At 43.3% G+C, this 12,682-nt stretch overlaps 1 protein-coding gene across 2 annotated transcripts in view; it reads right to left on the bottom strand.

The window, feature by feature from the left end:
* Positions 1 to 1,207: 1,207 nt before the first annotated feature.
* lamb2 (laminin, beta 2 (laminin S)) overlaps positions 1,208 to 12,682 on the bottom strand; it is a 127,901-nt gene continuing 116,426 nt past the window's right edge. For both annotated transcript variants that reach the window (XM_067998342.1, XM_067998343.1), the window contains 3 exons: positions 11,826 to 12,002; positions 9,410 to 9,569; positions 1,208 to 3,745 (listed from right to left, as the gene is read on the bottom strand). In XM_067998342.1, coding sequence (XP_067854443.1) covers positions 3,609 to 3,745; positions 9,410 to 9,569; positions 11,826 to 12,002 — 474 coding nt within the window. In that variant the 3' untranslated portion in view covers positions 1,208 to 3,608. The remainder of the gene's footprint in view (positions 3,746 to 9,409; positions 9,570 to 11,825; positions 12,003 to 12,682) is intronic.

The raw sequence follows: 12,682 nt of genomic DNA on the forward strand, positions 1-12,682 counted from the left end.
ACGAGGAGGGAGCACGCATTTCATTTCGGGCAGACAGAAACTCTAGGAAGATAGGAACTGGAGTAGGCCATTCAACCTGTTTCCATGTTGTAATTCTATGTAATTCTTTCTTTCCTGTATATGCCTACCTCATGTTACTTACTTGGCGCTTTTTAATTCTTAGTTTTCTTCCTACATTTGAACAGCCAGCCAAACAATGAAATCCTTCTCTCGTCTCTCATCCTCCTTTTCACTGTTATGGAATCCAAATGAAGCATACGTTCCCTCAGCTCTTGGACAATGGCCAAAAGAGTTCTCAGAAAGCAAAAAGCATTGCCTGTTTCTGGAAGTATTCTCAAGACATTTCTTTCTACTTTGCTGAGAAACTTTTGATAACAGCCTGGGCAATATTTTTAAATACCAGCGGTCGTTTGACAAGGAACCCAGAATGTGGTTCAACGAAAATTGTGCATACAAAACATCGGAAAGTAGAGGAGTAAGGGAAGTCCTTATAAACAGCTAGCAAGCATATTGAAGAAAGCGGTTACATCCCTTATCCACTGACCACCACCTAATTTTTGGACATAGGAACAGAAGTAGCCCCTCAAGCCTTTCCGCCATATAATTAGCTCATGGCTGATCTGTATCTTAACTCCATTTACCTGCCTCGGTGCTATATCCCTTAATACCCATGCCGTACAAAAATCTTATCAATCTCAGTTTTGAAATTTTCAGTTGACCCCCAACTTCAACAGCTTTTTGGGGGAAGAGGGTTCCAGATTTCCACTACCCTTTGTGTGAAGAAGTGCTTTCTGACATCACCCCTGAATAGCCTAGCACATTAATCAGTAGAAAGGCAAGTTTTTCTATATCTTTCATCTACATATTTCCCCTCTATCAGCAATTTTCTTTCTAAAACCCACTCTGCCCCATAATGATGTTCCCTTTTTTAAAGAAGTTTTTATTTTTTTTTACAGAACCATTTCTTTGAATGTAAAAACAAGGTACTGTATTACTGAGTGGTTCTAATTGAAATAAATCAAACTTTTTGATCACAAACATATTTAACTTAATAACCTCTCTAAGATAAAAGGGAAATAATTCTGGAGTCAGACTGACTTCAAAGTCTTGTCCGCGTTTGGAACCAAAGCTGCAATTGTCCAATTGTTGGTTGCAAGTCTGCTTTATTGTTCTTAAAATATAAGGTACAAATGGACAAGAAAACAGATGAAGCATTGAGGAAACAGCGAGTAAGTTAGCATTTATTCAGTGCTACAGAACAGAGTATTTAAAATACCTGACAGAAAAAAAGCAGAATAGTTGAAAAAGAAGTCTGTTAGAATAATGACTTAAATTATCCTCTGTACTGCCCAGGAAAGCTCTTTATTCAGCTCGCATTTTTTGAGGAGTGAGGGCTTGGCTAATTGCTGAAGACATGATAAGAGGTTTACAATTAAATGTCCTGCAAACTACAGACCTCAATCATACACACAATAATTTTAATCAGAGCGTTATGGGAGAAATTCTGGCAAATTGCTCCATTATCTTAGGGCAGTGCTGTCCAACAGAAATCACTGATTAGCCACAGGAGAGGCTACTAAGTTTAGTAGAAAACACCTCACACACCATACAGGTAAATGTACTTCACACGTGTATATTTACTTAGCAAATATCTACAGCCATTCAGTAACGAAGGAAGTAAAGCACTCACGATGATCAAAAAAGCACTCGCACACTGCTTTTCATCTTACTATTTTACCAACAAACGCACAAAAAGGTTAACGTTCACATGCATACACCGTGCGGATACAAGTATTGAGATCACATGACCAATGACAGTGTTTGTTACTCATTTTCTATTTACCAATCAGAAATGCAACGAACCACTTCTGGATTCCCAATTAACCACATGTGGCTAGTGGCTGATGTATTGGATAACACGGCCTTCGGGGATTAGTCAGTATTTATGCAGAATCTTGTCTCAGGAGATCAAATGGGTGAGATAGAATCCACACAGTAGATTCAACAGGGTCTGTGAAAGGAGCAGGACTGATCTGTGACAATTGTTTCTTGTTCAGTGCTTTCTTACATCCGTGACTTAAAAGTTCTGAGATCTTCCACAGCGTCAATGGAGCTCAGAAATTTTATATAGCAGAGGTTTGTTGTAAAAAGGCTCCACTGTAGAGCATAATCCACAAGCGACGGAGTGTAGTTGTTTCCATAGAGATATTTCAAATCACCAACTCTTCCACCAGTGTAATGCAGTGTAATTGGTCTGTACAGGCAGGCTTTCTAACAATGATCCACTCCACTCTTATGTATTTGTGACGTTAAGTGCATTCTGCACAGATGCAATACAACAACACGTTAAAGTACTGAATCAGAACTAAACGCTTCAAAATTGTCATTGTCAGAATTTGAAGATACTGTCAAGTCAGAAACTATATCGGAGCAGGATTAACAAAATATTTTAGTATTTGTAGATGTTTGTTCTGGGTGGTGGTGAGGTTGTGATGAAATGGTGAGATTTCAGGGAATGAGATTCCCAGTCTGACTGGATTAGGGAGGGACACCCTAAGTCATCAAACCACCAGCTATCGTGAGCACCATGGATACCTTGAGACAACACCTCCAACAGCACTAGAAAAATCCATTTTGCACCAATAATAACGAAACAAATGGAAACTGGATGCAATGCTGCATAGTTACAGTTTTTTAAAAGGTACAAAAAGACACACTGGAGTTGGAAGGAAATTAGGAAAACTATCCAATTACAACAGGACTTGGGGCTTATGAGAATTCCAAAATGGCTGCCTCAAATTAACAAATGGCGCTGCAAATTTAGGAATCATTAAGAAAGATAATTTCCTTCCGAATTTTACTCAAAGCAAGATTGCAACTCTTCCCCTGTGCATAACCTCCGGCAATTTTTAGTATCTCATCATCATAGGGGCAAGTGTGTGATGGGAGCCAATAAACAGATTCTTCACTTCTACTTTTAATTAAAAAGAACATCTTGGGGTTCATTGAGAATCTGATGCTGAGCCCCATTGACTAATGGTGTCAATGAACTGTGTTAATAATTATGGATTGTCATTTAACTTGACTGTAAATCTCTTGCATATTTTCTTTAGTAGTGATGTTCAAAATAAAAACTTTTTTTTTGAAAACTGATTTTTTCCGGGTTTTGGTGGTCCAATTTTTTCCAACTCTTTTTAATACAAAACCTAAAATCTGATTTTAAAAAAAACCTGGGTTTTTTCAATTGGAATAAAAACTGACTTTAATGATGCTTTTGCAAATTGTGTATACCACTCAAATGATGTTCAAGTCTGATTTAAGTCAAGGCACTTAGTGGCTTCCATTCCTTTACTATTCAACAAAGCAGGATCATTACTTCCTTGCTTTCCTCGCTGAATTTTTGCTTATGGGCAGCAGATTCAGTAGGGAATCCAGAGGTAGGGTTGGGGGGGGGGAAGATGCCAGAATGTGAGGTGGCATCACGGGTTCTGAAACATAAACATAGCACCTAACAGCTGGATAATGTGATATTGTTGTGGATTTTCTAAAGGCTTGAATACACAAGTGTTTATTTGTATGTATTTGTATTGTTTTTGGCAATTGTTCATTTATTGGCATGTGTTGTAGATTTGGATCTGTTGGTTAATGGCTTTCAAAATTTCCTTCATCTTCTCCTCCAGACCGTCCAGCTGACGGGCCTTTCCTTCCAGAACTTGCTCATTTGCTTCGTATTGACCCTCAAGATCTGTTGGGTAGGAGAAAATTCATCCAGTTAGATTTGAAAATAACAGCAACTTGCATTTATATAGCGCTTTTAACGTAGTAGAACATCCCAAGGTGCTTCACATGAGCGTTATCAACTATCCTAATATAGACTGGGATACTAATGGTGTAAAGGGCAAAGAGGGGGAGGAATTTCTGAAGTATCTTCAGGAGAACTTTCTTGATCAATATGTTTCCCGCCCAACAAGGAAGGAGGCATTGCTGGATCTGATTCTGGTAAATGAGGCGGTTCAAGTGGAGCAAGTGTCAGTGGGGGAACATTTAGGGAACAGTGATCATAGTATCATAAGGTTTAGATTAGATTGCTCCTTGTCCTTTTCCATAGCTAGAGTAAAAATTCTTAGTTGGAGGATGGCCAATTTCAGTGGGTTGAGAACGGATCTGGCCCGGGTAAATTGGAATCAAAGATTGGCAGGTAAGACTGTAATTGAACAGTGGGCGGCCTTTAAAGAGGAGATGGTTCAGGTACAGTCTAGGTACATTCCCACGAGGGGGAAAGGTAGGGCAACCAAAGCCAGAGCCCCCTGGATGACGAAAGAAATAGAAAGTAAGATGAGGCAGAAAAAGGGGGCGTATGACAGATGTCAGGTTGATAATACAATTGAAAAAGGAAATAAGAGGGGCAAAGAGAGAGTATGAGAATAGACTGGCGGCCAACATAAAAGGGAATCCAAAGTCTTCTATACAAAATAGTAAACGGGTAGTAAGAGGAGGGGTGGGGCCTACTATTAGGGACCAAAAAGGAGATCTACGCATGGAGGCAGAGGGCATGGCTGAGGTACTAAATGAGTACTTTGCATCTGTCATTACCAAGGAATCATAGAAGAATCATAGAATGGTTACAGCACAGAAGGAGGCCATTCGGCCCATCGAGCCCTTGCTGGCTCTCTGAAAGAGCAATCCAGCTAGTCCCACTTCGCTGCCCTTTCCCCGTAGCCCTGCAGATTTTTTCCCTTCAAGTACTTATCCAATTCCCTTTTGAAAGCCATGATTGAATCTGCCTCCACCACCCTTTCAGGTAGTGCATTCCAGATCATAACCACTCGCTGCATATTCAGTTATCCCATTCTCCCGCTCTTTCCCCGTAGCTCTGCAAATTTTTCCCCTTCAAGTATTTATCCAATTCCTTTTTGAAAGCCACAATTGGATCTGCTTCCACCACCCTTTCAGGTGGCGCATTCCAGATCGTAAATACTTGCTGCGTAAAAAAGTTTTTCCTCATGTTGCCTTTGGTTCTTTTGCCAATCACCTTAAATCTGTGTCCTCTGGTTCTTGACCCTTCTGCCAATAGGAACAGTTTCTCTTTATTTACTTTATGTAAACTGTTGGCAGGGGCCGGTCAACAAAACCCTTCATGATTTAGAACACTTCTATCAAATCTCTTCTCAACCTTCTCTGCTCTATGGCGAACAACCCCAGCTTCTCCAGTCTATCCACGAAACTGAAGTCCCTCATCCCTGGAACCATTCCAGTAAATCTTTTCTGCATCCTCTCTATGCCATCCTTCCTAAAGTGCGGTGCCCAGAATTGGGCACTGGATTGCTCTTACAAAGAGCCAGCACGGGCTTGATAGGCCAAATGGCCTCCTTCTGTGCTGTAACCATTCTATGAAACACAGCCACATAAGGAGATATTAGGACAGGTGACCAAAAGAGGTGGGTTTTAAGGAGAGTCTTAAAGAAGGAGAGAAAGGTAGAGAGGCAGAGAGGTTTAGAGAGGGAATTCCAGAGCTTAGGGCCTAGGCAGCTGAAGGCATGGCCGCCAATGGTGGACGATGAAAATCGGGGAATGCGCAAGAGGCCAGAATTGGAGGAACGCAGAGATCTCGGAGGTTTGTAGGGCTGGAGGAGGTTGCAGAGATAGGGAGGGACGAGGCCACAGAGGGATTTGAACACAAGGAAGAGAATTTTAAAATCGATGCGTTGCCAGGCCGGGAGCCAACGATAGTGAAGGAAAATGGCGTTGACGTAGAAGATCAGCCATGATCTTGTTGAATGGCGGAGCAGGCTCGAGGGCCGGACGACCTACTCCTGCTCCTTTTTCTTATGTTCTTATGTAGGTCAGCGAGCACAGGGGTGATCCTGTAAAGAGCAACTGCGGATAATAATAAGTAAAAACAGAAAATGCTGGAAACACTCAGCAGGTCAGGCGGCATCTGTGGAGAGAGAAACAGAGTTAAAGTTTCAAGTCGATGACCTGAAAGTAAACGACAACAGTAGTTGAGGTCTAAAGTTGTTAAACTCGTCGTTAAGGCCAGAAGGCTGTAAAGTGCCTCGTAGAAAAATGAGATATTCTGAAATGTCTTCCTTTTTCCTCAGCCGAGAATTCCCCTCCACTGTGGTTGACAGGACCCTCGACCGTGTCCATACCATTTCCTGCATCCCTGGGGTCTACCTGTCTTTCTTCCGCCACATTCCTGAGCTATGGCAGCATTGCCTTTGCCAGATTTTCCAAGCTTCCCTCCCCCCTGCCAATCTGCTGTAACTATTTACACCCACTCTGGACGCATCTTTTGTTTCTACGCTTGTCTCATTGTCGCCTCCTTTTGCCTTGCACCATCATCCCTTTTGTCACTGAATCACTCCTGCCCTGCCATCCACCCAATCACAGATCTCTCCCTTTTGTTTTTTCCTGCCCCCTTTTCTCTGGCTCTGTACTTGCTTAAAAGCTGTTCATATCTAACATCTTCCAATTCTGATGAAATGTCATTGAGCTGAAACATTAACTCTGTTTCTCTCTCCACCAATGCTGCCTGACCTGCTGAGTGTTTCCAGCATTTTCTGCTTTTATTTCAGATTTCCAGCATCTGCAGTATTTTGCTTTTGTTTGCATCTAATAATGGCTGTGTGTGAAAGCCTGCTGTTAAGTATGGTTGTTCTCGATCTTTGATTTGTTTATTCTTCACATACCTTAAGGTGGGTGCACTGTTAGCAGGACAGCACAGTTATGTGATGTCACAAAGTGGTAGAACACAGGTTCAATTTTCCTTGCTCCCCTAAATTCCCAATCGCATAAGAATTAGGAGCCGGAGTAGGCCATACGGCCCTCGAGCCTGCTCCGCCGTTCAATCAGATCAAGGCTGATCTTTGACTTCAACTCCACTTTCCCACCCAATCCCCATATCCCTTGATTCCCCTAGAGTCCAAAAATCTATCTTAGTGTTGAATATATTCAACGACTCAGCATCCACAGCCCTCTGGGGTAAAGAATTCCAAAGATTCACAACTCTCTGAGTGAAGAAACTCCTCATCTCAGTGTAAAATGGACGACCCCTTATCTTGAGACTATGCCCCCTAGTTCTAGACTCTCAAGCCAGGGGAAACAACCTCTCAGCATCAACCCTGTCAAACCCCCTCAGAATCTTATATGTTTCAATGAGATCACCTCTTATTCTTCTAAACTCCAGAGAGTGTAGGCCCATTCTACTCAACCTCTCCTCATAGGACAACCTGCTCATCCCAGGAATGAATCTCGTGAACCTTCTAGTGAATCTCAGCCATAATCACTCTGGGGAAGCGCCTAGTCTCCACTCAGCAAGAAGTGTTTTGAATGTGTTGAAACCTTTGAACGTGTCTTTCTAAAACCACCAATCCAGAGATCCGCAGAAAGCTCAGTAGAGACCAATTAAAATGATATTACTAGTCTAATAAGCATAGCTAAAGCTAAGCTTCGCACCTGCAGACAACAAGGCCAGTTCATCTGTAATGTATTTTATGGGAGGTGTAACCTCACTCTTGAGTTTCTATGGCAAAATGGATATTTGCTTGTGTTGAATTTTTTAACTTGTGTTCTTGTAATGCTAGAATCATTGTGTAAGAGGCTACCTACGAAGGCTGTACATGGGTTTCTGTTAAAACGCAATACTATCAGTTTGATCTAATCCGCCTTCAAGATTTTCCTCGAGCTGCAAGTTTGTTTTGGCCAACAAACTTGGCCGACACAACAGTAGTGTTAATTAATGAATCACCCTGAGGGGCTGTTATTTACAATCCCAAGCACCTGTAGTATTGTAAGGAGTCTTACAACACCAGGTTATAGTCCAACAGCTTTATTTTAAATCACAAGCTTTCGGAGCTTTCCTCCTTCGTCAGGAGCTTTCCTCCTTCATCTCCACATCATGACCTGTAGTATTGTTAGAGATGGCACCATTGTCCCACAGGAGTACCATTGTGACACCTGGCTTTAAGGTCTTTCCATTCAATCTGCATCGTGGGGCACAGTTAGGCAGAGTCCGAGAGGTCTCCCCGTCACACATCAATGGACAGGATCGCAATCTGGGCGGTGATTTTAATAGGCAGCTGTTTCTGAGATTTTTGGAATAGAGGGCAGGACCATGATTGTCGAGAGCCCTGTGTGATTGACAGCTGGGTGGACAGAGACTTCATCTTACAGATTTACAGTGGCAGTTCTCAGAGAGACATACACAGAAGCTGTCACCATATCTGTAACTAACAGTCACCGGCTATAATGCTGAGTGTTCAAGAGTTCTGTGCCAACTTGATGAGCGAAATCAGGTTATTTTAAAGTTATAGTAAGTAAATCTATTTAGAGAGAAAGCGAGTTACATTTTTGTTGTTTTACCTATCGAAGAGTGTAGGGAAAATATATCTCACAGTGAAAACTGTAGTTAGTTTATGTTTCTCATGTAAATAAAACCATTTGTCGGTTCAAAGCCTGTGCATAAATTCAGTAAGTGTGCTTATCCAGTCCATGTGATGAAGGGTTAACAGCAATCCTGCTGGCCTCACAAATACTGCCACCTGGCTTCTGATGGTAAAGACCTTGCAAGATCTTCTCCAGATAGGCAGAGTTTGGGGAGGTGAAGCTGGGTCACAATACAAGGGAATCTGATGGTCCAGCAAGCCTAGTCTTCCTGCTGTCATTTATTGGCAGGCAGTGGTGGAGAAGATGCTCCCCAGAGTTGGGGTTGGGGGTGGGGGATTAGTGGAGACAAACCTCCCAGTCAGTTTCTTGGGGTGGGGACCCAACTGTGGGAAGCACTCTCGCCTCTGAGTCAGAAGGTTGTGGGTTTGAGCTCCACTCCAGAGACTTGAGCACATAATCCAGGCTGACACTCTCAGTGCAGAACTGAGGGAGTGCTGCACTGTTGGAGGTGCTGTCCTTCGGATGAGATGTTAAAATGAGGCCCCTTCTGCCCTCTCAGGTGGATGTAAAAGATCCCATGGCACTATTCGAAGAAGAGCAGGGGAGTTCTCCCCGGTATCTTGTCCAATATTTGTCCCTCAACCAACATCACTAAAAAACAGATTACCTGGTTATTTGTCACATTGCTGCTTGTGGGATCTTGCTGTGTGCGAATTGGCTGCCACGTTTCCTACATTACAACAGTAACTACACTTCAGAAATACTTCATCAGCTGTAAAGCGCATTGGGGACGTCCTGAGATCAGGAAAGGTGCCATATATATGCAAGTCTTTCTTTTGTCATTTTTACATTCTCTGCCCTGAAACTACCCAAAAATCCGCACTTTGTGTGATTAAAATCCACCCCACACTTCACAGCAGAACGCTTTGCTTTAAAGTTAAATTTAAACGAGAAATGCCACACACAACTCTCGGCAAATCTGGCTACAAAATGTCACTTGCGCTACGTGGCACCATCTCACCATTCAATCTCTCCAGCTTGTCTTGTGCATCTCTCAGGAGCTGTTTGGCTTCATCCCGAAGGCTTTCCGCTTTGTGTTTAGCGTCGAAAACCGTGCCACTTTTTCGGTCTATAAGACCATGCACAATTTTATATTTGTCTGTGAGCTGTCCATCCAACATCTGGAAGCAAAAAATGTAACAATTTTACGAACGTACAAAATTGACGGGCAGGAAAAGACCAGCCGGTCCATCAAGCCTGCCCCACACCTCATGATGGCTGGAGCATCGTGACTTCCTCCCTTCTTCCTCCCCTCTCCCCCCACCCCTAACAATTATCAGACATACAGACTGAATGGAGGTAATTTCGACTTTGTGCCATAGCGTAAAACAGGTGAAAACGAGTCAGCAGTCCATTTTGCATCTCTTAATTTTTACCTCTGTTGAAGTCAATCGAGAGAGATGTAAAACGGGCTGGCAACTTGCTATCACCCGTTTTACACCATTGCACAAAGTCAAAATCTACCCCCTATCAGTTTCACACCACAATGAACAAAAGGTACCAATCGATTTCTTCTTTCTCTCAAAGTGATGGTCCATCTCAATTCCAATGGAACTCTACTGTCTAGGATAGTACGTTGGCATGGTTTTTGGGAAAAATTGATCGCTGCACTTAGCAGTCAGCTCCTGTGTGAGTTCTTCTCAATGAAAAAACAAAATGTATAAACCCAGCAACTACAGGCCAGTCAGTTTAACCTCAGTGGTGGGGAAACTTTTAGAAACTATAATCCGGGACAGAATTAATAGTCACTTGGACAAGTGTGGATTGATTAGGGAAAGCCAGCACGGATTTGTTAAAAGCAAATCGTGTTTAACTAACCTCAGAGTTTTTTAATGAGGTAACAGAAAGGGTAGATGAGGGCAATGCGGTTGATGTATATATGGACTTTCAAAAGGCGTTTGATAAAGTGCTGCATGGTAGGCTTATTATCAAGATTGCGGCCCATGGAGTAAAGGGGACAGTAGCAACATGGATACAGAATTGGCTAAGGGACAGGAAACAGACAGTAGTGATGAATGGTTGTTTTTCGGACTGGAGGGAGGTGTACACTGGTGTTCCCCAGGGGTCGCTGCTGGGACCACTGCTTTTCTTGATAGTATACAGGGCACAATTTCCAAATTTGCAGATGACACAAAACTTGGAAGGGTAGTAAACAGTGAGGAGGATAGTGATAGACTTCAAGAGGATATAGACAGGCTGGTGGCATGGGCGGACAAGTGGCAGATGAAATTTAAGCCAGAAAAATGCGAAGTGATACATTTCGGTAGGAAGAATGAGGAGAGGCAATATAAACTAGAGGGCACAATTCTAAAAGGGGTACAGGAACAGAGAGATCGGGGGGTATATGTGCACAAATCGTTGAAGGTGGGAGGGCAGGTTGAGAAAGCGGTTAGAAAAGCATACGGGATCCTGGGCTTTATAAATAGAGGCATAGAGTATAAAAGTATGGAAATTATGTTGAACCTTTATAAAACACTGGTTTGGCCACAACTGGAGTATTGTGTCCCGTTCTGGGCACCGCACTTTAGGAAAGATGTGAAGGCCTTAAGAAAGGGTGCAGAAGAGATTTACTAGAATGATTCCTGGGATGAGGGACTATAGTTATGTGGATAGACTGGAGAAGCTGGGGTTGTTCTCCTTGGAACAAAGACAGTTGTGAGGAGATTTGATAGAGGTATTCAAAATCAAAATGAAGGGTCTAGACAGAGTAGATAGAGAGAAACTGTTCCCATTGGCGGAAGGGTCAAGAACTAGAGGACATAGATTTAAGGTGAATGACAAAAGAACCAAAGATGACATGAGGAAAAACTTTTTTACACAACGAGTGGTCAGGATCTGGAATGCACTGCCCGAGGGGGTGGTGGAGGCAGATTCAATCATGGCCTTCAAAAGGGAACTGGATAAGTACTTCAAAGGAAAAAATTTGCAGGGCTACGGGGATAGGGCAGGGGAGTGGGACTAGCTGGATTGCTCTTGCACAGAGCCGGTGCTGACTCGAAGGGCCTAATGGCCTCCTTCCATGCTGTAACCTTTCTATGATTCTAAAATCAATTATTAGGGGCGATTTTAACCTGGTTTCCGCCAGGCAGGCGGGTGGGCGGTTAAAATCGCCTGGGAGATTCTCTTCCCGCAGATTTATGATTTTAACCTGTTCTTCTGACCAGGCAAAAAGGATACCCTCTGGAAACTGGCAGGGTCATAGAATCATACAGAACAGAAGGCAGACCATTCCGCCCATTCTGCCTGTGCCGGCTCTTTGAAAGCACTATCCAATTAGTCCCATTGCCATTGCCCCGCTCTTTCTGCACTGCAATTGTTTCTTTTTCCCGCCCCTCCATCTCACACATGGTTGAGAGTTTCGCTGTCTTTGGTTGTACCTGTTTGGCCTCATTGGCTTTATCCCGTGCCATTGCAGCGGTCTCTTCTGCCCGCGATGCCACCAGGCTGTTGTTGGCTCGTTTCATTTTCAGTGCATCGATTCTGCTGTCCAGCTGCACCAGTCGGTCCATGGCCTTCATCAGCTCTCTCTCCGCACTCACTGTTTCGCTCCGTATCTGTGAAAATAGAGAGAGGCAGAACACTTACTATCACTGGGATCCCGGCCAGGTGGGTCGTAATGGTCCTTGTCTCATCAGCTGACAAGAAAAAGAATACTGGTGAACATTATGACATAGCCAAGTAGGCACCAGTGAATTAATAAATCAATGGCACAACAGACACACAAGGAATTAATCGATTAATGGGACAGCAGGCACAACAAGTAATGAATGAATTAATGGAACAGCAGACACAACAAGCAACTAATTAATCAATGGACCAGCAGACACAACACACAACTAATTAATCAATGGACCAGCAGACACAACAAGTAATGAACAAATTAATTAATGGAGCAGCAGACATGAGTGAATGAATGGAGAATGGCACATCAATAAATCAACAAAGACAGCACCTCCCAAACCCGCGACCTCTACCAACTAGAAGGACAAGAGCAGCAGGCACATGGGAACAACACCACCTGCACGTTCCCCTCCAAGTCACACACCATCCCGACTTGGAAATATATCGCCGTTCCTTCATCATCGCTGGGTCAAAGTCCTGGAACTCCCTTCCTAACAGCACTGTGGGAGAACCTTCACCACACGGACTGCAGTGGTTCAAGAAGGTGACTCACCACCACCTTCTCAAGGGCAATTAGGGATGGGCAATAAATGCTGGCCTCGCCAGCGACGCC

This window comes from Heptranchias perlo, chromosome 17 (genome assembly GCF_035084215.1).
Source record: "Heptranchias perlo isolate sHepPer1 chromosome 17, sHepPer1.hap1, whole genome shotgun sequence".
Taxonomy (NCBI): Eukaryota; Metazoa; Chordata; class Chondrichthyes; order Hexanchiformes; family Hexanchidae; genus Heptranchias; species Heptranchias perlo.